This window comes from Fukomys damarensis, unplaced genomic scaffold (assembly GCF_012274545.1).
Source record: "Fukomys damarensis isolate Sample0158 unplaced genomic scaffold, DMR_v1.0_HiC HiC_scaffold_10, whole genome shotgun sequence".
Classification (NCBI taxonomy): Eukaryota; Metazoa; Chordata; class Mammalia; order Rodentia; family Bathyergidae; genus Fukomys; species Fukomys damarensis.
In genome coordinates, this window is record NW_022900922.1 from 32,403,253 (window position 1) to 32,426,605 (window position 23,353).

At 50.4% G+C, this 23,353-nt stretch overlaps 2 protein-coding genes across 3 annotated transcripts in view; one reads left to right on the top strand and one right to left on the bottom strand.

Annotated features, from left to right (window-relative positions):
• The window catches only part of Txndc5 (thioredoxin domain containing 5), a 117,587-nt gene extending 103,961 nt beyond the window's left edge, over positions 1–13,626 (top strand). For both annotated transcript variants that reach the window (XM_019207323.1, XM_010622832.3), the window contains 7 exons: positions 2,567–2,663; positions 4,949–5,064; positions 6,701–6,787; positions 7,355–7,498; positions 9,640–9,722; positions 11,357–11,486; positions 12,439–13,626. In XM_019207323.1, the coding sequence (XP_019062868.1) occupies positions 2,567–2,663; positions 4,949–5,064; positions 6,701–6,787; positions 7,355–7,498; positions 9,640–9,722; positions 11,357–11,486; positions 12,439–12,561 (780 nt within the window). In that variant the 3' untranslated portion in view covers positions 12,562–13,626. The remainder of the gene's footprint in view (positions 1–2,566; positions 2,664–4,948; positions 5,065–6,700; positions 6,788–7,354; positions 7,499–9,639; positions 9,723–11,356; positions 11,487–12,438) is intronic.
• The window catches only part of Bmp6 (bone morphogenetic protein 6), a gene marked incomplete at its 5' end in the record, with an annotated part of 102,183 nt that continues 92,444 nt past the window's right edge, over positions 13,615–23,353 (bottom strand). The window contains 3 exons of the mRNA XM_010623070.2: positions 13,615–15,246; positions 15,425–15,535; positions 16,459–16,535. Coding sequence (XP_010621372.1) covers positions 15,097–15,246; positions 15,425–15,535; positions 16,459–16,535 — 338 coding nt within the window. The remainder of the gene's footprint in view (positions 15,247–15,424; positions 15,536–16,458; positions 16,536–23,353) is intronic.

Here is a 23,353-nt window from a genome sequence, read left to right on the forward strand (position 1 = left end):
CAGTCCAAGCTCTTTGAGGTATCTCCATATTGATTTCCATAGTGGTTGCACTAGTCTGCACTCCCACCAACAATGGAGGAGGGTTCCTTTCTCCCCACAACCCCGCCAACATTTGTTATTGTGTGATTTCTTGATAGCAGCCATTCTTTGTGGGGTGAGGTGGAATCTCAGTGTTGTTTTCATCTGCATCTCTCGAATGACCAGTGATGTGGAACATTTTTTCATATATTTTCTTGCTGCTTTTACTTCTTTGTAGGAGAAATGTCTGTTCATTTCGGATGCCCATTTTTGAATCGGGTCTTTATATTTGGGGGGACTGATTGTTTTGAGTTCTTTATATATCCTTGATAATAGTCCTTTGTCTGAGGTACAGCTGGTAAAAATTCACCATCCTCAGTGGAGGAAAGATAGCCTCTTTAATAAATGGTGTTGGAAAAACTGGATGTCAACCTGCCACAGATTAAAATTAGACCCTTATCTTTCGCCATGCACTAAATTAAAATCAAAATGGATTAAAGATCTAAATATTAAAATAGAAACATTAAACTTGCTGGAAGGTAAGTTAGGCAGAAATCTGGAAGACATTGGCATAGGAAAAGACTTTATGAACAAATCCTCAGTAGCATGGGAACTAGCAGAAAGAATCAACAACTGGGATCTCATCTTACTAAAAAGCTTCTGTACTTCAAAAGAAATCATTAGCAGAACTAAGAGACAATCTACAATGTGGGGAAAAATTTTTACCAGCTGTACCTAAGTAACTTATTAATACGTACATTTTTATATTTTTGCAGAATGAATTTAGAATTTTCTCTTGCAAGTCATGGTAATACAGAAAGTCACACAAGAAAATCTGTTTTTTACATTCCACTCCAATTTTTATATTTGTTTTTGCTTTTGTAAAGTTAAATAATCATATAAATGATTTTCTTAGTGACTTCGTACAGTTTATGGTTTCAGTGTCGATCATATTTTGTGTTACCGTTTCTTGGATTTGCAGTAGTGTGTTTCTTCTCTCTAGGTATTTAATTCAGTCATCACAGTGTTAAATGGAACACTTTTATCTTTGTAAAGAATTATTCCCTTTTCTTTTAAGTGAGTGTTTTTAAAGTATATTCCTGGACATAAAACTGCAAAGCCAAAAGCCAGTTTCACGAGTACCCCCAGATGCTTCCTGAGGATGCAGGTGGCCCCCACTGCCCCCATGTGTGTCTCGCAGTGGCACCAAGGCAGGTGGGGTCGCTGTGGCGCGTGTCAGGGGCACTCAGTGCCACACAGGAGCATTTTGCCACCAGAAGCCCTCTGCGTGTTTCGGAATTCCTCAGTTTCTGAGGCCAGGTACAAACGGCGCTCCGCCTACCCTCCCTGGACTCACCCTTCACCCAGTCCTGCTTTTTGTGGCATTTAACACTTTGGAAACCCGGACAAGTTGGGGCAGAGAGGAGAGCTTCACCTGCTTTGCGATCACGGCTCTCGCTTTGGGCTGTCAGCACTTAAAACAACTCACCCAGGATGTTTGCTGTCTTTGATGGGAACATAAACTGCTAGGTGAGAAATGAGTCATGTACACCAGGTATCTGCAGCAAACAGGGATTCCATGGTCTTTTCTTCTTCTGCTTAGTTTGGTTGGAAGCCAGGAAAGTACCTGGCCTTGGAAACTGAGAAATTTAGAATCTCCTAGCAGTGTGGGAACTGTGTGCGCGTGGTGTCCCCTCAGGAAAGCTGTCCCCCTTAGCCAGCTTTCTGCTTTCTGTGGTTTCAGTTACCCAAGGTTGAAATATTACCCAGAGAATTCTAGAAATAAGCACTTCATGAGCTCTAAGTAACTGTATGACAGTTTGTTGTATCCTTACCATTAATCTGACTAGCCTGCTTTCTAAAATACACCTCATCACAGACGTACGTGCCCGTTGGGTAGTATCTCCATCTAGTGAGCAGCATGGGCCTTTGCACTGCTGTGCCAGCAGAAGCATCTTTTTAAAAGCCAGCCTTCCCCCTTTGTGTTTCTCTCCCAGACCTAGTGGTGTGCCTTGTATTCTTCCTGTGAGGCCTGCCCCGTGCTTTTCTGTTTGCTGCCCTCCATGAGCTGGATTTCCCCGACTCACCTACTCTTCTCTTCATGGTGGTTGTCCTCCCTCCCTGCATGGTTTCCTCCCACTTGTGTGAATTAAGGAAAGCAGACCCCCCCCCCGGCTCCCTGTGTCCATTGCTTCCTTTGTGTCCGTAGGTCCTGACCCTCCCGAATTGGCCCGTTGGGAAGCTTACTGTGTAATCTGTGAAACCTCAGCGTACATCTACAGCAGAGGGCTATGTTTGGGGTGGGACTGTCCTTAGCTTCTCTTTGTTTGGGAGTGGGGTGGGGACAGCTGTTGCTGGCTGCCCTGGAGCTTCATTCTCAGGCTGGCAAGGAGCTTGGTGGTGAAGTGCCTGACAGAGGCCTTGCTCCGGCCTTGCTCAGCACAACAGCTCTGTACAGGTGTGTGTGAGGCTGGCAGGTGCAGGTGGGTACCTCAGGAGGGTCTGTACAGTGTGTGCACAGGCTGACTGCTCTGTTTCTTCCTGTCAGACACCAGAGCCAGAAGCAGAACCACCCAGAGCCCCTGAGCTCAAGCAGGGCCTGTATGAACTCTCAGCCAGCAACTTCGAGCTGCACATTGCACAGGGTAAGGCCTCAGCCAGTCTGGTGGGTGCTGTGGAGGTGCCTGTTTCACGGAGCCACGGCCTGGCTCTGTGGCTGGTGGGGTCAGGGGGCACCATCTCTCTTCAGGACCTGTAAGGACTGGCTGTCTGTGCATCTGCTGTCAGACCCAGCTCTCCTTTTGCTCTGCTCTTAGAAGCATAGCAGGCCCAGTGCCATGCTGAGGCCTTCAGGTTGGAAGGCTGCTGCTCACACACACAAGTCTGCGCAGTTTGTACATTAGCTTGGCTAGGAAAGTGTTTATATTGATGTTGATCGTGCTTATTGACCTCACACACACACAAATACTTCTGCCTGTTAAACAGAAATTTAGAGATTCTTTGCACTTAAATATCTTTCTATACCACATGTCATGTTTTGGAAGTGGCCTGCTAACTGCTCGGCTGCATTCTCCATGTGAATAACACTCAGGTCTCTGTTCACACATGGATGCGTTTCAGCGTGTAGAAAAGTTGGCCCGGCCGCCAGTGGCCAGAAAGCAAATGAAGCTTCCTTGCTGGCTCCCGTTGTCCAGCGCTGCCATGGAGAGAAATCCTCCCAAAGCTGGGTAGAAAACTGTGAGAAAGGGCTCCGAATCGCGTGTGCCCTTGTAACGTACGCTGCTGCGAGTCGGACCTCTGCTGTCCCCTCACTCATTATCTAAAATACCTTAGCAAGATGCCCTTAGCCGTGGTTATTTAATGCGCACCAGGCAGCGATGGGACCTCGACATGCTTCCTCTGTAGGAGATTCACTTCAGGATCAGGCTGACTCAGGCCTCACGCAGGGTGCAGTACCCTGCCAGCTTAGTTACAGATGGTGTCCCACAGGCGCAGCCCAGCCAGGCCCCCGGGAGTCCTGCTGCTGCTGCCTGCCATGTCCTGTCAAGGGACATGGGCTTCCTGCCCAAGCTGGTTTCCCCTGGCACCCTGCTCAGATTTCTGAAGACCCTGAGCCGTGGAGGTCGGTAGTGACCCGCTGTGTGCACGTACTGGGGTTCAGCCTGGCAGGTCAGGTGCTGGGCTGAGAAGCGGTGTTTCCCCTTTTGCCTCACCGGTGTCACTGTAGGCAGCATGGCGTGGGGCGCCCTTCTGCTGGGAGCCAGGCCACTTCCCACTCACCCCTGACCGCGGCTGGGCTCAGGTAAAGACCACAGTGTCCAGATAATGTCCTGAGAGTGTGATTTCTTCTTTTCTCCTATCCAAGAGGATGGTACTGTTTTTTAAACCTGCGGTTGTATAGCAGAATAGAACAGATACAGAATGCAGGTGCAGGGCTTGGTGAAGTGTGACGCCATCTTGGCCCAGCCTGGGAAGCCACACCACCAGCCTCTCAGGCCCCACCCACGCTGCCCTGTGTCCTCCGTCGCTACCCGAGGCGGCCTCTCCTGACCTCTGTGGAAGCCACTCCTTGTCTATGTGGCTTACATTGTTCACTCCCAAGCATGGAGTGACTGTTTTCATGTACAGATGGTTCTGACTCACCACAGTCAGACTTAGGATATTTCGACTTTATGTTGTGTGGAAATTCAGTGTATTTTCAGCTCATAGCAGGTTTAGCGGGACATAACTACTGTTGGCCCAGGCATCTGTTTCCACCTCTCTGAGGACCTCTCTCAGCTGCCGGCCCCACAGCGTCTCTTTCTTTCTTGCATTCTCCTTGCTGAGAGCACAGTTTGTTCTGCACAGTCTGGATTTTGCTGATTGAATTCCCACAGGAGGTTTCCACACTTCCCAGATTTCTCTATTCCTGTCAGCTGGTGGTCTGATCTGAGGGTGTGGTCTCAGCTTGATGTTCTGTGGGAGCACAGGAAGACCTCATGGCTGCTGGTGGCAGAGTATCTGGTTGTCTCTGTTCACCATGGACGTGGCCCTCAGTCACAGTAGCCTCTCCCTACACTGTCCAGTGCGGACTCTTAGCTCCAGAGAGGGCAAAACAACCTGGTGTATCCCCTGCTCAGTCAGTGTCCCTGTTCACAGGAAAGACAGGGCAGATACCTGGTTCTCCCTTTGCTGCCAGTCCTCCCTCCGCCCATGGGCTGGTTCCCTACTCTCCTCCATAGCTGGCAAGTTTGGTTGTGTTTTGAACCTTGCTGAGGATTCCTGGATGTTCTCCATGTGATAGAAAGTCACTGTGCAACCTTTGAGGGTTCAGACCAAACAGATTTGCTGAGCCAGAAGACAAAGATCTGGTTCTTTAGTCTGACCCCGGGTGGGTCTGACCTGAGTTAAGTGCCTCTCCCTTCTTCCTCCGCCTCGGCACCCCCTACAGGTGACCACTTTATCAAGTTCTTCGCTCCGTGGTGCGGTCATTGCAAAGCTCTCGCCCCGACCTGGGAGCAGCTGGCTCAGGGCCTCAAACATTCGGAAACTGTCAAGATTGGCAAGGTAAGCGAGAGCCATTATTAAACTGGAAATAGACTGTATTGAGCCGGATTAATTACCAGTGTGGCCTATTATCCATTCCATGTGCAGAGTTGCAAGCTTGATTTATTAATTCCATTTAGTATGCCACTTGATAATTAATTTCACCTTCACAGATGGCAGCCCAGTGTTGAGTTTGCTGGCTTTTCCACAGCCCAGACACATTATGGCCTTGGCTGCTTTGTTCATTTGGAAGAGACGGCCAATCTGAGTTGGCAGCCCAAGCCCTTCTGTGAGGCACAAGTGGAGCCTTATAGACCATTCTCTGAACATCTGTGGCTCCCCTGGGGCCCTTCCTGAGGGCCCTTGGCTGTGCACTCTTGTGGGCTCACAGAAGGCCCTCCTCACACACTGTGAGCCTGGTCTGCACTGTGGCCTGGGACCTTTCCTGGGATGTAGAGAAGCCGCGTCCAGTGAGGTCTGTGAACCCGGATTTTCCACAACTCTGTCAGGCACTTTTCCTCTGACCCACCCTCTGGCACCCCCCAGACATCCCGTGTGGATTTCTTTTTTAAAAATTTCACTTTTCCTGCTTTGCTGTGGGACTCATCTATGTGTAGAAGTGGTGCTGTAGGTCTGGGTATGACAGTACCCAGGGAGATGGTCCAAAGCAGAATTTGGGGGTCTGATAGACCTGAGTGGACGACCTTGGGGTGAAGCTTCTCTGTGTCCCTCTCCCTTTGCGAAACAGACAAGGTATACCGAGTGCAGTTGTAAAGATGGAAACACCTTGGTGTGAAGCAAATGCTTAATAAATGGTAATCACTGTCAAATAGTTTTCATTTTTGCCTGTTGGTTTTAGTAGTGTGTTCTGATGATGTGTTGTGATTGACTGTGTTATTTCCTGAAGATTCCCTGGCAGTGCTGATAAATCTTCTGTCTCACCCCATTCCTTGTACCCTCACTCGGTTACGTCATGAGCTGTTATGGGAGGTCATCTACACTCAGCCCAGGCCTGAGCAGTGGGCTGGTACAGTGACCTCGCAGGTGCTCGCCCCTCCGGTGACTGTGGGTCGGGCCGCCTGTGCTTTCATTTAGCCCTCCCACTGCTCTTCCACTGGTCTTAGGTCTGAGGTGTTGACCTTATTTGTTGATACCACATGGTCTTTCTCAGCCCATTTTCCTGCCACATCCCCGGCCTGGCTGTGTGGCTTTTAGACTGCCTAAGTTCGACATGAGAGCACGTTTCCAGGCTGGCTCTGTGAGCCCAGCGAAGGGTCCTGCTCATAGCAGATAGGCTGTTGCCCCTTCTGGGTGTCTGGTGAGGTTCGCTGTTGTCTGTTGCTCCCCTGCTGAGAGGGAGCAGCTTCCTAAGAACTGGCATTTTCAGCTGAATTAAATAAAATAAGTCTTGTCTACAGCCATACCACCTTCAATGCACCCAATCTTGTCTAAAATAAATCTTGTTACCTTGTTCCTTAGCTCAGGTGTATTTTGGGGTAGCTTCTAGGAAGTCTCCCCTAAAACTGCAACTTGCTGGCATAGATGCTATGGAATGTGAATTTTAAAAAGCTTCTCTTTAAGTACAAGGAACCTGAAAGTCCCTTCAGCACAAGGCCATGAGGAAACTGATCGGAGCTTTATCGCGCTTCGTTTTCAGGTCGATTGTACGCAGCACTATGGACTCTGCTCAGAACACCAGGTCCGAGGCTACCCCACTCTGCTCTGGTTCCGAAATGGCAAGAAGGTGGGTCTTCAGGTCTTCAGTTCTTGTGGCTGCAGAGGGCGGAGCTGCTGAGTGTGTAATGGGTGTTAGATTCCAGAGAACACTTTCTATGGCTTTTGGCCCCTAGCTTGGGGAAATGCGTACCGTGGAACAGATGTCTTTCTCTTTAATTGATAAGATCTGGGTAGCTGAGAAAAAGGACCACTGTTCTGCTGTTTTGAGACATTCCAGTGGCTCAGGTTATCATGAATCACCTGCTGCCGAGGCGCAGGGTCCCTGCCCTGGTCACCAGCCAGGCCTGCAGAGCCTAGAACTGGGACAGCTAGGCTCAGCCCCTCCTCTGCCTGGGCTTGGTCAGCCTGATGGTGCATTGACCACCTGCAGTCCAGACTCCACAGGGCAGAGCTGTACCCTCCTCCCCCAGGCCAGGGCAGGTTATGGTCTCTCCTTGGCTACTGGGTGGGAGTGGGAGCCTTCCTCACACAGTGTGACGAGCCACACCGAGGACCTGTGGGGTCAGGGGCGATGATCAGAGCACTGTGACAGGAGACAGCTCAGCATCATCCCCGTGGGCCGTGTCTCGGACAGGTGGATCAGTACAAGGGAAAGCGGGACCTGGAGTCGCTGAGAGACTACGTGGTGTTGCAGCTGCAAGTTCTGGAGCCCGGAGCCCCTGAGATCGTGGAGCCCTCAGAGGCCCCAGTGCTGGCCGAGGAGCCCACAGAGCACAAGGTGAGTGCCCGCTGCTTCGAGTTGGGATGGATGGAGCGGGCCTTCTCCGTGAGCACAGCAACAGAGCGCAGCGGCCTCAACACAAACCTTTTTGTTCATCTTTGATGCACTTGTAGGAGCTTCTGAATGCAATAGAGGTGAGAGGGATCCTGAGAGGCGTGGATTTAGAAAGCTGTCAGAGACCCTTCCCTTCCCATGTTTTCTGTGCAGGGCGTTTGGCTGCTGCCCCTCAGCCCATTTCTTTTCACTTCGAGCACTTGCTTTGGCCCCGGGGCTAAGGCCTCGGAAAGGTCTGCAGCAGGGAGTGGTGTGCGGGCACTGAGCGTCTGTGGCTGATGTGCCAGGGCATGGTCTCCATTCACTGAGGTCGCCTTAGGATGTAGATGTCTTTGTTCTGTGCCTGCGAGCCTCTGTTAGGTTTCAGGCACCATCCTGGGCAGGGGGCTAAGGGGACCCCTCATAGGAGTCCGTGACACAGGGCTATGACAGCGAGCATGCAGGGTGCTCACCCTGGGACACAGGACTGGGGAGCTGCCAGGTGGAGGAAAAGCCCAGCTGTGAGTTTAGGATGGGTGCAGGCCAAGGGGTGAAGTGTGGGGGAGCCACAGCCAGAGTGCGCTGACTCAGCCGGCCAGGTGAGGACTGTGAGCCACATCTAGAGCCTGCCCGGAGCCCCTGGAGGTTTTGAGTAGATGTGAATATAGAACGGTGAGCCACAGCCACAGGTGTAGGAGAAACAAGCTGCTGGACGGACCCTGAAAGATGGAGTCCCCAAGCTGAGGGTGTGACCGCAGGCGCAGAGGAGAGCCTGAAATCCGGCTACAGGGCCTGACGTTCCAGGGGCGAGGCAGGAAGATGTGCTCAGCCTGAGCGCAGGGAAGGAGCAGAGCAGGAGGGGCCGAGGAATGTCTCGGAGGAGCAGTGAGGAAGGACTGTTGCTCCTCATGTTTCCAGCACAGAGTTCAGCTGGCGCTCCATGCCCACCGGTGCAACCAGCCGCATACATTCTGGCTGAACATGTGTGGCCTTTTCCTTGTCCTTCCCTAGCAGTTACATTGCATTAGGTGTTACAAGCCAGCTGGTGATGATTTAGTGTCTAGGCGGGTGTTCGTATCGTTGGTACAAATACTTTGCCACCTGCTGTATCCAGGACCTGAGCATGCATGGGGTTTGGGATCCTTGGTGTGTGGCTCCTGTGGACATCTGCACTTACACGGCTGCTTCTGCACCCCAGTACGTGCCATGCCCTTACTGGGGACAGTGGGCTCCCCAGGTCCCTCGACACACGTGAGAGAACATGATTCGCCAGAGCTGTCCCTCCCCGGACCCTCTGGTGGCTTGTGATTGGAAAAACAAGAGCCACCTGCCCCCTTATGAGTGAGGGACGGCCGGGCCTTAGTGAAAAGCTGAGGTGGTGGAGGAAGCAAACGAGTGATGTGTATTTGTTGTGACTGCATCTAGTAGAGGCCTGATAAAGGTCATCCCAAAGTAAGCATAATTCTATGCTGCGGAGACTTCACCATGGAACTGGGTGTGAGACGTTTCCACCATCCAGTGGGCCTTGCAGTGAGCGTGGAGGCGTCGATAGACATGAGGATGGTAGTGTTGTGAGACGGCCCTGCCTGGCCTCAGGCTCCTGCCACACTGAGCCACATGGTAAACAGCCGCCCCCTGGAAACAGATGGAACCCTTCTAAGAGCTGTCAGCCTGGGACTGGGTTGAAGCTGACAGCATGGTGGCCTTCCCTAAAAACTCTCTAGCCAGAGCTTGGTTGAGTGTTTTGCATATTTACTTTGCACGTAGAATGGAAAGCAGCCCGTTCTATGTAAAACACGTATTGCTGCCTGTGCTGTCCTAATGACATGTCCTCTTATGCAGAGAAGGGGAACGCTCGCCGCGGCCTGGGGAGAGAAAGCGGTCAGTGTGGAAAGCAGGTCAGGCTCAGGCTGCACCTGGGCCTCTGGGGCTGACGTGGGCGGGCAGGTCTGGGTGTCCTCAAGCTTTTGGCCTGCTGCACAGGACAGCAGGTACCTGTGACTGACTGTCCAGCCCCCAGGCCATCATCTCTGCTGTGTATGCATGTGTGCAAAATGGCAATTTAAAGACTGGCATTTGAGCTGTGGCTTTCTTCTGTCCTGCAGAGCACCGTGTTGGCACTCACTGAAAAGAACTTCGACAGCGCCATAGCAGAAGGAATAACCTTTGTCAAGTTCTATGCTCCATGGTAAGTGGTTGCTTCAGTAGAAGCAACATTGTCCAGTGTGCTTACATCCCAGCTGGTTTTCCAGCGTAGTAGCCAACCTCACAGACTTACCATCAGCAGATAGCACATCCAGCCAGCACAGGACGAGGAGCCCTCACCAGAGCCCTGAATTCAGACAGGGTCCCATTCCGTGGCACTTGGAATTGCTTATAGAGGAGGAGGTCAATTTAAAGCTCAGTCTATTTAGGAGGGAACAGAAATGGGGTGGCTTATGATGTCCTTACAAAACTTAAGTTTTATGGCGTTTGAGTACTTTTCCAAATACATTTACATCAAACGGGGAACATGATGTAGCTCAGCTCCTGGGATTCTTTAGAATAATGTTGAAGGGAAACCCAGCAGAACTCAGCTTTCTGTGTGACGCTGAGTATGTGACCCAGTTACCTGTCCCTTCCTGCTGCTTGGTCCTTGGGGAAAAGGACATGAATGGAGTGAGATCACTTGAGACTGAGACAATCTGAGGTGGCAAGGTGACAGGGTCTAAGGCTGGCTGTGAACTACAAGCAGTGACCAGAAAATATGGTGAATGTCCAAACTTTTAAAACTTTGTTGCAGTAAAAGATACATTGCCATTAATCCCCATCCAGATACTCCTCTTGACTTCAGACACACTTGTCCTGTCGTGCCTGGGCACTTACGGAAGTGGTTCTGGAAGTTGTCCTTTGTGAGTGCCTTTATGAAACATGATCAGAAATACAGAAAATGCTGCTGCCGAGTTCCACCCAAAGGAAAGGCAGGCTCTTGTGTGCTCACACACCTTATTCACTGGAGCCGGCACTGCTATTTCTGGTTCTTACCCACGCTCAAAGTGACTGTGAAAGGTAAACATCTTGGATTGATTCAGGACACCGAGGCAGTTACAATTGTGCAGCTAAAGACACGAAAGGGGACTTCAGAACCTCTTTGGAAAGTGACGAGAACAGTGGGATAAAGGGGGTTAACGGCAGTGTGACTTTAATTGATTTTTAAACACACCGCAGTTTTCCCTCACACCACATACAAACATTATGACTTTTGAACCCCTTGGTTCTCCCTGTCCTCAGCTGTGAAATGGAAACTGTGTTTCGTGGTTCCGAGGACAAGTGGTGTGTTTGGGAGAGTGTGGGATTCTTCACCTGAACAGGCCCCAGCAGTCCACATCACTTTTCAGTCCACATCACTTTTGCTTGTGTGCTTGTTTGACCCCAGGTCCTCATGAGAAACCACAGAGGCAGGGACGAAGAGCCAGTGAGCACAGCTCTCCAGAGCTGTGTAGACCAAGAGTGAAAAAAGACAATTCCCTTGCATCGAAGGGGAGAAGCCCATGTGATAGGACAGGATCAGAAAGAGATGAGAAAGAACAAGGGGCAAGAGCAGGCTTGAACCAGACTTTGTCAGGGCCTCTCTAAATCACAAGCACCAAGAAAAGGAGGTTCTGAAATTGTATAATGCTGAGCAATCCGAGTTCCTGTTTGGGGTGGGGGAAGAGGAGTTAGTGTGCACCCAGCAGGGCAGTTTGATGTTTTGTGGCTTCCCGGGCGGCTGCTGACTGTCACAGAAGACGCGGGCGGGTGTGGCAGTGAATGTCCTCACCATGCTGCTGTGCCCCGTCCTAGGTGCGGTCATTGTAAGAACCTGGCTCCCACCTGGGAGGAGCTGTCTAAGGAGGAGTTCCCTGGTCTGGCAGAGGTCAAGATCGCTGAGGTCGACTGCACTGCAGAACGGGATGTGTGCAACAAGTACTCGGTGCGTGGCCCTGCCAGCAGCAGGCTGGGGACCTGGGCACGGGAGGGTCCCCCCTGGCGGGCCAGGGTTGGGTGTTGTGGACCCAGTAGAGAGAACACATGCCGCCCTCAGCTCCCAGTGGCGCTGTTTGGGTCCTTTTGAGTTTTGCTTTGAGACACAGAAGGTACACTGGAGGCCAACGCGTTCCTTCCTTGCCTGCTCTGGGCACATCTCAGCATAGACTGCCCACTCCATGGCCTCTCCTGCTAACTGGTGCTAACAGGCCCGCCACCTCTGTCATGATACCCAGGGGTCTGATGCTCCACAGAAGTCCAAATTGAACAGTGGCCAAAGGAAAGGGGGTAGAACTTAGCTTCCTGGTGAAAGGCAGCACCAGCCAGCCCTGTGCTCGATTGTGTTGCTCCTGTCTGCAGCCCAAGCTGGGAGCAGCCTCATGGCCCAGGGAGCTGGGATTTGTATTTTCCCATTTGTGTTTGCTGCATGGTCCTCGGGCTCCACACCCAGGGATCATGAACCGAGGTGATCGCTCTCCCACAGAGCCCTTTCCCCTGATGATGGTGCCTCCCACCGGTGTATCATTTTCTTTGAGGCTTTGGAGTCATCAGATTGAGAAAAGATGTAATGCAAATGTCATTTACTCATTAACAGAAACAGTTGTTTTTTTGTGCCTTGAAATCCTCAGGGGAGAAAGGCATGGTCCACAGCCGAGCTCGCAGGCCCCAGATCCAGTTGTAAAGTTTGTGCAAAGTCAACTTTGTGACACCAGTCCTCAGGGCAGTTGTGGATCAGGAAGTGACACCTCGCCCTGAGGCTTGGCTGTTTTAAACTGGTCCTTTTGTCCTCTAAATACACCTTTAGAAATGAGCCCTGGGATTCCCAGCCTTACCTGAAGGAGCTTATCTGCGTTGGGTTTGGAGCCCTGGTTCCCAGCCTGTTCTGTTTGCTTTTAAAGGTCCGAGGCTATCCCACATTGCTGCTCTTCCGCGGAGGTAAAAAAATCAGTGAGCACAGCGGAGGTAGAGACCTCAAGTCTTTACACCACTTCATTCTGCGCCAGGCGAAAGACGAACTGTAGAGACCCTGCTGGAGACACCATCCCACCACCCGGGGAGAGGAGTGATGTCGTTCAGACATGGAGTTTCCGTGCTGGTAACTCACAGATGAATGTACTGAATTGTAGTGTCTTCTTTGTGTGTGTGTTTAAGCCAACACACGCTGCAGATTCTTAACTTTCCCTAAATTGATGCGTAACTCTTGGTCACTGTGCAAACTGGGCATTTTGGAGTGGGGGGTGATCCATCCTTCTACCTTCCCTTGATGAAATTAAATGGTTTCCTTTGAGACTGAAACAGAGTCAAGGGAAATCAAATTGCTGGGCTATTTTTGGCTCCCAACTGATTCTGGCAAAAACATCACCCAAAAGCCTAGTTTTGTTTTGTCTTTTTTAAACTGCCCCGAGTCCTGGAAAGGCGGCCCTAGGGCAGTATTGTTGTCTTTCTAATCTGAAGGTCATAATCGACTATTAATTAATAACAGGGTTGGACTATAGCTTGGAACAGATTTCAAAACAAAAACCCAAGCCTCTGGAAGATCCCCCCTCAGCCCCTGCTGATTTTCTGTTAGTGTTCTCTCAGCACAAGAGACCAGCCGTAATGAAAGCAGCAGTACTTCTGAGGCTCGCCTTGTGTGTGAGCACACAACTGCCAGTCAGCTGTTGTGCAGCGGACTCACAGGCTGACAGAGTTCAGTAGTTCCTAGAGTGAGCACAACCGAGTCCATGTGCATGAAGAGATTCCGACGTCTTCCCTACGGCTGGTCCTGGCTGTCCATCCATCCATCAGTCAGCTCTGGAGAGATTCCCGCTGCATTTGCGGCCTAGGGCGGTAGGACCAGGTAGGCCTTCCAGGGACCTGCAGCCCTGCTCCGGGCTCCTAGAAAGTTTCTGCCCCTCAGTAGTCCTTTCAGCAGCCTGCTCTGTGTTGTCTGCCTCCCACAAGGTCGACCTCATGATGTACGAACAGTGGGATTCATTGGGCCTCAAGACCAAAGACTAAAGTCCGCAGGGCTGTGCCGGTACTGATGCTGGCACCCTTCTGACTCGTGCCATCCTGGTTATTAAAGACTTTTACTGTCCCCTTGGATATAAGCAACTGTAGGACAAGACACATACCTGTGCTTGAACATCGAGTTCTTTTTCGCAATACCCATTCTGTGGGCAGCCCCCTCCCCCACCTCCCGGGGACACTGGGCACAGTGCAGCTGGTGTAGGAAGCTCAGAAACAAGACCACGTCTACTGTCTGGGCAGGAGCTAACAGCAGCATCTCGGCCAGCCTCTGCCTTAAAGGACATCTTTATTAATTGCACGTGGTTCACAAATGTGCAGTAAAAGAACCCAATTTTCCCAAGAAGGCCGGCATCCCGAGTGGCTTCAGCTTTGCGTTATGAGTCTTGTATTCAGATCAAGGTGGTACGATTTGTTTACACTATACTTTCTAAATAAACTCTTTTTAAAAAACAAAAAGTATGGTCTCCTTAAATGTTACAGCAAAAATGGATAGGAAACAATAAATTAGTTTCTATTTACAAAAAAAGCTGTAAGTACAGTTATAGATTATAAATGTATTATTTAATCAGTTTAGTATGAAATTGGTTTCCCAGTACATGATTGTGAAAAAGACATTTTAAAAATATTCTAAGATTTAATCTGAATCTTATTTTTCTACAAGAGAACGTTGTGATTTCGGTTCATAAACAGCATGCTCACCTCAGAACCCACTGCCGGGACAGGATGATTTCCCTCCTAGGCCTCACCCTACAGCACCAGATGCCGTGTAGTTGGTGCTGATGGGTAGATAAGATGCGGAGTTACCGAGCTTTGCAGAGAGCCCACCCCACACAGGACGGGGCAGTGCTACTTTCAGACGCCACTGGGTTAAAATGAAAGTCGCGGCGAAGACTTTGCACCCTGTACAGCCTCAGAATCAACTGCTCTGCTATTAGTTGTAGCAAAGGGTGGGGGTGGGGAGCAGATGTGGAAATGGGGTGGTTTGTTTTGACTAAGTACATTTTCACCCCAATGACACTAGCACAAACGGGCATGAGAAGAAGGCACCTTTGTGGAGCGCTGTCGGGGGCCCAGCTGCTGATCTGATCAGAACTCACCCTCCTGGGAAGAGAGGTCCCCTCCAATCTCAGAACTCTACTTTGATGATATTGCAGCAGCCGGTGCTTTGTCCGGGAATACTTACACTCCTCCAAGAGTATTCTCCTGTTTCTTCACCAATAACACAGCTTGATATAAAGCTAAGACTAAATTTGGGGGACAAAGGGGGACCTCAGAGTTGTGCTTCGGCAGTTCCCAGATCTCACACACCAGACATTCCAATTCCTATAGACCAGCAACTACTCACATATCTATGAAGTGAGCAAGCTATTAGCGGGTTCCCTTGGAAATCTTCCTGGGCAGCTCATAAGGCACCAGCGTGAGATGCTTTCAGGTCTCCTCCTCCCACTTCCAATGTGCAGCTCTGTGCTACTGTTCTGGTTTTTAAGGCAGGTGTAACCCAGGACTTCGGGGTGTAAAATATGTCCACAGCAGCTGGTTTCGAGTTAATGGCAGCCACAAGCTCTCACAACCATATTCCTGTATTTTTTCAAGATGACATTGGAGTTGTCATCAAAGTAAAGAACAGAGATGGCATTTAGTTTTGTCGGGGCACAGCATGGTTTGGGGACGTACTCCGGATTCATGAGGTGAACCTGTGCCAGAAACAAAGCATACCTTTAGAAATGATGCCACCTAGGGCCTGGGATCTAGCTCAGTGGTGCCGCCGCCCGCCTCGCAAGTGCAAGGACCCGAGTTCAATTCCTGGTACCAAAAGAAATGATGCCACCTAGCGTGGGCTTCATCCCCCTTCGTGAAAATCAGAAGGCTCACCAGGGTCTGCACGATGGCATGGTTGGTGGCATTCATGTGTGCATTGAGCGGGAAGGAGCATTCTCCATCACAGTAATTGGCAGCGTAGCCCTTGGGTGCGATGATCCAGTCCTTGATTTCAAAGCAAAAGGAAACAACGGAAAATGAACACACACTCGTTCCCATACCATCTGTGCTCAGAATCCCGTGAGACAGTGGCACACCATGTTGGACAGGTTAGAAGGCAGACACGGGGAGGATCTGGCATTTGTTCATGTCCGCATGGAATGGCACAGGCGGCTGTTCATGGACAGATGCTCCTAGACCTCTGGGGACATGGCCCACAGAAGCCATCATATGTCAGAAACGCACTTAGCACACTTAATCTTCAGGACAGCCAGCCAAGCAGCACACTGCACTGTGTTCTCCCCGCACATCCCAGCATCAGGAGAGAGGACTGGACCACTACTGCCAGCCCAGAAAGATGACCATTCAGAATTCAGTGCTACACCATCATAAAGTTGAAAACTCCAGCCAAACCATTTTAAGTCAAATTGTAACAACCCACAAGACCCTCCTGAGCCACTGGTGCTCCTGTCACAGCGATACCACAACACACACAAACGTGCGCTCACCACCTGTCATCAGCTCGTTTGCTTTTCTTACAAACTAGTGGTGGCTCTCAGCTGTGAGGCAGTCTGTGCTTATTTGAATAATTTGGCTGAGGCAATTTATAGCTACTGAAGAAGTTAGCCATTAGATTATTTTTTTCCAACCCTGTTTCAAAACAAAAACTGTTCAAATGCCCAAGTAAACATATGTTGTGTGGGCTTTGAAAGAATGAGGTGATTGCATTGGGCAGTGTGGACACTGAATTTGAGGGGTCACGGAACTTGGTAACCCCAGAAAGTCGGCTCACTCACGAGTCTGAGGCCTCTGGGGACTTCCGCAGGCCCTGATGCTCTGGCCTTGGACGTCAGCTGTCACCCCGCTCCAGGTAAGGACAAGCTGCTGAGAAAGCACCTTCCCCCCACCTTACTGACCCACGAACTCACCTGCCATCCCAGGTCTTGGAAGCTCACATAAAGCTCATGCTTCCTGCAGGCTGTTTTTAGTTCACTGCTGTTGTAATCTGTCAGAGATCAAAAGATGTCCACATTAACTCACCCATTCCTTTGTTTAAAAACTGGCCTGGTGTGTCTGTCACACGCCAGGTGCTGTAACAGGCTCAGTGGAACTGTGAAAAAGACGCTGTTCACCACACAGCAGCTCCCGTGGGTTCCCTGTTTGCATGAATGCTTTCCGCACTCCACTCTGTCCACTCCGGGGCCAGTCCCGGCACACTCCACGCTTGAGTGAGCATCCTTAAGTGAGTAGATCTGTGTGCAGAGCCAGTAGTGGAGTGTGCCAAGGTGTCTATCAGATTCGGAAGATGACACATTGGCACCAACAGGTGGCTGTGCCAGGCAGGGTTCACTGTCCTGCCAAGCCGAGTGAGCACCCTGAAGGAAGTGCTGTGGAGTGGGACCCGACCAGGAAGCCTGGGAATGGGGCAGGCAGGAACCCTGTGTGGGCACCAGGAACTCTCGCTTTGTGCTCCAGCCTCACTGCCAGGAATGAGTCCTTTTATTGCACTAAAGCAATGATACCGAAGACACTACTACACAAGAACGAGCTGAAGAGTATGTACTTGCCCTGTGCAGCTCAGGAGCCACTCATCTGGCTTAACCTGATTCCCCATGAGAGGGCTCGGGGTGTCATCCTCTACTTCCTTCAGAGCAGATCTGTAATAGGCCTTCCAGCACCGTGGTAGGTGGAGAGAGAAATCAGGTACAACATCTGTCCTCCAAGAGCTTAGAGGATCAAAGGAGCTGGGACTAGACGCATACATAAGTAACTCAAATGCAACTCTGAATATGAATGCAGAGGACCAGGGCCATAGGCAATGCTGCTGGGGCTCAGAGCAGGGACAGTTCAGGGTGGGAAGGAGAGGAACAGAGAGTAGTTCTGTTGGAATGAATTAGAGGATATGGAAGGAAGAAAGGAAGCTGAAGACATGAGTGACCCTTGGTCAACTACAAAGATTTGGACTTTCTACCAGAGGCACAAAGTGAGTCTCTAAAGGATTTGAGCTAGGAGGGACATACTCAGAGCTGTGATTCTAATGGCCTCATTGATCTTGTAGTTGTGTTTCAATTACATCTAAAGAGGCGGGGGTGGGGGTGGTCAGAGGAAGAGAAGACAGGAGACAAGTTCTTCCTTTCACAAACACCAACGATGGAGAGCCCAGGTCATGTATACTTCCTCTGCCCTTGTCAGCCATATAAATTTGCCTACTTGCCCTAGGCTGGTTTGAACTGGACTTTCATACCTGTACTCCTGGGCTTCTGGCCCGAATCAGAGGCGAGCACTTGTAGGTTTTATGCTTTTGTAAGGAAAAGAGACAAACAGAACCAACTCAGCCCAGTGCCCTTCTTGGGAAGAGAGACACCAACTCTTTGTAAATGTATTCTTTCTTCTCTCTGGCTTACCTCAGAGAACTACCTGAAGATGTACCCAGGAGAGCAAAGGCAGAGCCACACTGGAGGGAAATGCTCACAATGAAAGGCACCGAGAGCTCTTTTGGGCTCAACCACCCTCACATGACGGAATGAAAACCTCCTACTGAATGTGACAAAAAAGTATCGGCCACACAAAGAAATCTCAAGAGGAGAGCTGGAGTGCAGGAAAGGGGAAGACACAGGACTCCAGGGGCTGCATGGAAGCATAGTCTCTGGACAAGGCTAAGAAGGAAAAATATCTCAAGTAATGGAAAGACAAGAGTGCTAGAAACCCTAAAGCAAGAACACCGTGGAAAAAGAACTAGGCAGTTATGAAGAAAGAACAGGCATAAGGACCAAACAGAAAAACTGCCATCGCTGAAAACAAAAGTGAAATGGATGAGTTAAACATCAGTCAGACATAACTACAGAGAGAAAGAGCCAGACACCACATTTGAAGAAGCCCTCTTAAACCCAGAAGAGCATCAGATGACCAGGAAACACTACTATCTGTAAAGAGATAAGGAAAAACGAAAGCACCAACATTTTTAATGGGAATTTTAAAAGACAGTAATAGGAGAGAAGCAATAGTTGGAGACATAACAGCTGAGAATTTTCTGGAACTGAAGAAAGGCAAGCATCTTTAAAATGAAAAGGCACAAGGGTTCCCAAGCAGAACTCCTAAGCAAATTCCTCTATATGTCAGACACAGAGAAATTCTCAAGGAGTACTCAGAGATCAAAAGAAAGCTACTTACAAAGGAACACAGAGCAGACTGAGGGCAAAATTAACAAAAATATACATTTGAAAATTAACTGATAGCATAAAATGATACCATCGGTGTAGAATTTTATATCTGGCTGTGGACAGTGCACATGTGGCTCTGGTTATCTTGCTTTCAGGAACACTCCTCATCTGGGGGAAGTTCCTGCATCGGTGGGAATCAGGGCCCCATTTCCCATGACAGTTTCCACCTCTGCCCCCAGCAGCTGGAGCATGGGCTCCTGCCTGCATCCAAGCCAGTCAGAGCCTGCAGCCTGCAGTGTAGACCTCGAGGGGATGAGCCAAGATGAACCCAGAAGTGGGGCCATGGTGGCCCCTGTCCCAGATGATGCCCTGTGGTGGTGTCCGAAGAACATCGCCTCTGCGACTCTACCTGGGCTGGGCTTCGGCTCTGAGTTTGTCTCTCCAGCCCTTCTGTTGACTGGCTGAAGTCCCTGATGACCTTAAATTGTTTTATAAGTCAGAGTCTATGAGTATTGCATGTCACCAAGAGCCCTGTGAGGTTTAATTTTGTACACGAGTTGGCTGGAAGAAGGGATGCCCCACTATGGGGTAGAACAGTATTTTTGGGTGTGTCTGCTCTGAGGGTGTTGCTAAAACATTAGCATTTCAATCAATGGACCAGGTAAAGAATATCAGGATAGGAGAGGAGCATCAGCCAATCCACCAAAGGTCCAGTCTGAAGAAACCTTCCAAGGAAAGGCAATCTCTCTCTCTTGAGCTGGGTCAGCGGGAACTGCTGAGACATCACAGCCCCTGGTTCTCCAGCCTTTGGCTTCCAGGACTTACGCCATAGCCCTCCTGGGTTCTCAGGGTTGTGGCCCTTGGCTGGGACTGACACCATCAGCCCAGTGGACTGGCCTGCAGGCTCGCAGACACCACTCTGCAGACAGCAGATCCTACACTTGGCCCCATAACCCAAGCATTGAGCCAGCTCCTGTGAGGCATCTCCCCTTCTCCATCCAAGCTCTTGTCTTTTCTTGGGGACCTCTGACTAGTGCAAGTCCTGAGTAGCTAAATTCTTACTCCATAATCAGGAGGACGGGCAGGCACAGGGTAGGAATAGCCTGCTGTCTCTGATTGGCCAGTTTGGCTCTTAGTCGCCTTAACTCCTAAGCAGATACTGGAAGGAACATGGGGAGTGAGGCAAAAGCTAGTTGGGGGAGGGTGTTACCACTGAGGGGTGACAGTGCACAGCCCCTGTCGCCTATTCCAGGGACCGTCTAGTGGCAGCTCCAAGCATACAGCTGGATGCCTCTTCCTATCACAGCAAGGGGGACCCCAGGCCCAAACTCTGCCCGCAGACCCAGAGAGAAGGAAGGCCAGACAGGCCCTCCTAATTCTCCTCCAGCCCTCCACTGTCTCTCCTTTCCTCCCAGCTGAGAGCAGGTCAGTCTCCTAACGACTCCATGGCCCTGGTTCCTTTGCACTCTTGAGGGTGTCCCTTGGAGGTGATCCTAAAGCCATCTCATCCAGAACGTCCTTGTGCAACCTCATCTTCTTGTGTTCCACCAAACTAAGCTTCTTTCAAAATGCCCTCGCTGCTGGGGACCAAATTTCCCAGAACTCAGTCTTGGGATCACCAGCCACAGAAAAAGCAAGGAAGGACGACATCTATAAACTTCCCTTCTGAAGTCAGGCAGGTGGAGCAGTGTGACATCATCAAGAATGCATTTGGTGTTGGACCTCAGATCTTGGCAGAGAGCTTAGAAAACTACCTGTTGGAATAACCTGAGTGACAGCAGTGTCCTTGTTAGACTAACGAGACCCTGAGACAGCTTAAAGATAGGGCTGAACACCAGAGGAGCCAGGCACAAGATTAGAGGATAGGACCTCGGCCAGGCTCACCTGGGTGTGAAGGGTGAGGAATCAGTCCTGTGGCCAGTGAAGCAATCAACTGTACACTGCAGTGAAACCCCACTTGCGATGGTTCGTGTGCTAGAAGCTGTTGAGAGTGACAGACCCTTTAGAGGCAAAGTCTGGTGGGAGGGACTCAGGCACAAGGGCACCACCCTTAGCAGGGGTCAGTGTTCCTCTTTGGTCTCTGACCTCAATTCATTGCCCCGACAGTGGGCTGTTATATAAAGCAAGGTCTCCTCAAGTTTGAGCCCTCCCGTACGCACTGCTTGCTGTGTTTGGACTCATTTTCACCACGTAAAGCCATCTGCTGTCTTAGGACAGTGTGTGGTCCCGGTCAGATGTGGCCAGCTGAGCTTGGATCCTTCACCCCCAAGTCCATGAGCTGAAATGAGCTGCTTTTTCTTATGAAGGGCCCAGGCTCAGATCTCCTGTCACAGCAACACACACTGGCTGATGAACAGTTCTGAGAGGGAGGTGACCCAGGGGGCACCCACTCTGAGACCCAGTCGTTAGCTTCTTCCCTAGGCTGCTTTATTCGGCCCTTCCTGGAAAACTGTAGCCTTCAGAATAAAGCTGCAGTCACAGCACAGAGCTTTCTTGGGCTCTATGACTTAATTGGTCTCCGTCCAACATGGAGGAGGGAACATGGGAACCCAAATATGTAGGCAAATCAGTCATAAATGTGGGTGTCCTGGGGACCTCCCCTGTGGCTGGTGTCTGAAATAGTCTCGCTGGGGACTTCGCCCTCTAACCTGTGGTGTCCATTCTAACTCCAGGTGGCTTATGACAGCACTGAACTAAATTGTAGATGGCTGGGTTGGTGTTGGGGAACTGTTGTCAGAATGGACAAGGACCGCTCCCCACATGTTGACTTCCGGTTTCTTTTCCCACTCACTGGAACTAAGATGGCACTGTCGAAGGACTTCACTTTCAGCTTCCTAACAGTTCCACTGTCTGCGAACCTGCTGTTGGTCTGGCTCCCTTGACGCACAGCAAAGAGGACTTCCTCGAAAAGAACAGCTATTTCTTTCAGAGCTAAACCCTGGCATTCTTGTTATTAAGTAAGGTTTGGGGCCAGAGAGAGGAAAGGGAAGAATTAACCGTCTTGCTTTTCTTCCTACAGACAGTCTCAGGCCACGCCTAAGTTCTGTCAAGATTCCGTGGTGAGTGCTGGCAAACATGTCCGCATACTGGCGAAGGCTGATGCTGCTCCCCAGGAAACTTCTGTGCTGCAGAGGTTGGTGCCCTGGTTTCTACAGAGAATTACACTGACCTGTGTTGTTGTCATTTGTTTTGACGGGTTGACAGATTGCCAAAAATCCTTCTCCTCATCGCCACTGCCCTTGATATCTGTTTAGGAGTCTGAAGGTGGCCAGTAAAATATTATGCAGCTACAATTTAACAAAAACATATCCATTGCGGTGGGAGAAGGGCAGGTAGCACACCAATCAGAGCAGGGAGACAGGAAGCTGGAGAGCTAGAGAGGAAGAATGAAAAACCACAGCAGTCCGAGGCTAGGGACCCCGAGGGCAGCTGTCCAGTGTCTGGCTCACAGGTGGCCGGCACCCAAACCATGGGAGTCATCAGAGTTGCACTGAAACGCAGCCTTGCCTTCCCATCACTCACCCAATTATCTGTGCAGGTGTGGGCAGGGCAGGGTGGGACTCTGGTCTGGCCAGGTGAGGCCAGTGCTCATGCAGGGCAACCTGCACAGCAGGGCTCAGCCAGAGGTGGGTGTGGCAAACAAAACCCAAATCCCTGTGAAGAGATCAGGGAATGAAATCAAACCACCATAAAAACCCCAAACTTCTTCTGTAACCAGAAAAGGTAAATAAATCCCTGGTCTGCTTTCACCAGGACAGAAACTTGCCTTTGCTCCAGTCTCTCAGAAGGAGTGAGCTGTCTTCTGCAGCACCACTTCCCGCCCCAGGGAAACTGGAAACCTGCAGCACGCTTGGTATTAAAATGCCCTACCCTCCCTGGCTTCTCCAAGAGGACATCACAGGCACATACACAGGTTTTCAGTGGACACTGAGATGGACTTCACCCCTCTGTGCGGGTCGGGCAAGCTGTAGCAAGCTTCAGAACATCACATTTTACCTCATAAACAATGTGAATTGACCAAAATTAATACCCACACGATCCAAGGCATGCCTGACTGTTTTCCCATTATGGTTTGGATTTTAAATGTCCCCTAAGGCCATGTACTACAGGCCAGGGCCCAGGCTGGTGGTGCTATTGACAATGGTGGGAACATGGGAAGGCGAGGCCTACTGAGCGGGACAGAGGTCACTGTAGTCATGCCCTTGAAGGGGACATGGGGTCCCAGGCTCCTTCCTCTCTTCTTGCTTCCTGGACATCACAGGCCAATAGCCTCCTCTGCCACACACTCTTGCCACCATGGTGTGCTGCCCTGCATTGGGCCCAAAGCAATGGAGCCAGCAACCATGGACCGAAACCTCAGAAACCATGAGTCAAAACTAACCTTTCCCCCTTCTAAGTTGTTTCTTCCATAACACACCCTAGAGGCAGGTCCTTCAGAAAGACCCTCCCCTAGAATGAGGCAGCACCACTCATAATAGCTAAATGCTGCTCATCAACAGAAGAAGATGTAGCATTCACCCACACAGAGGACTACCGTGCCATAAAGGAGGATAAACGCATCATTGGTAGGAAAATGGATGCACTTTGAGGCCATAATGTTACGTGAAATAAATGAGACACACAAGCTAAAATACCGCATGGCTCATCCTATATGAGAAACCCA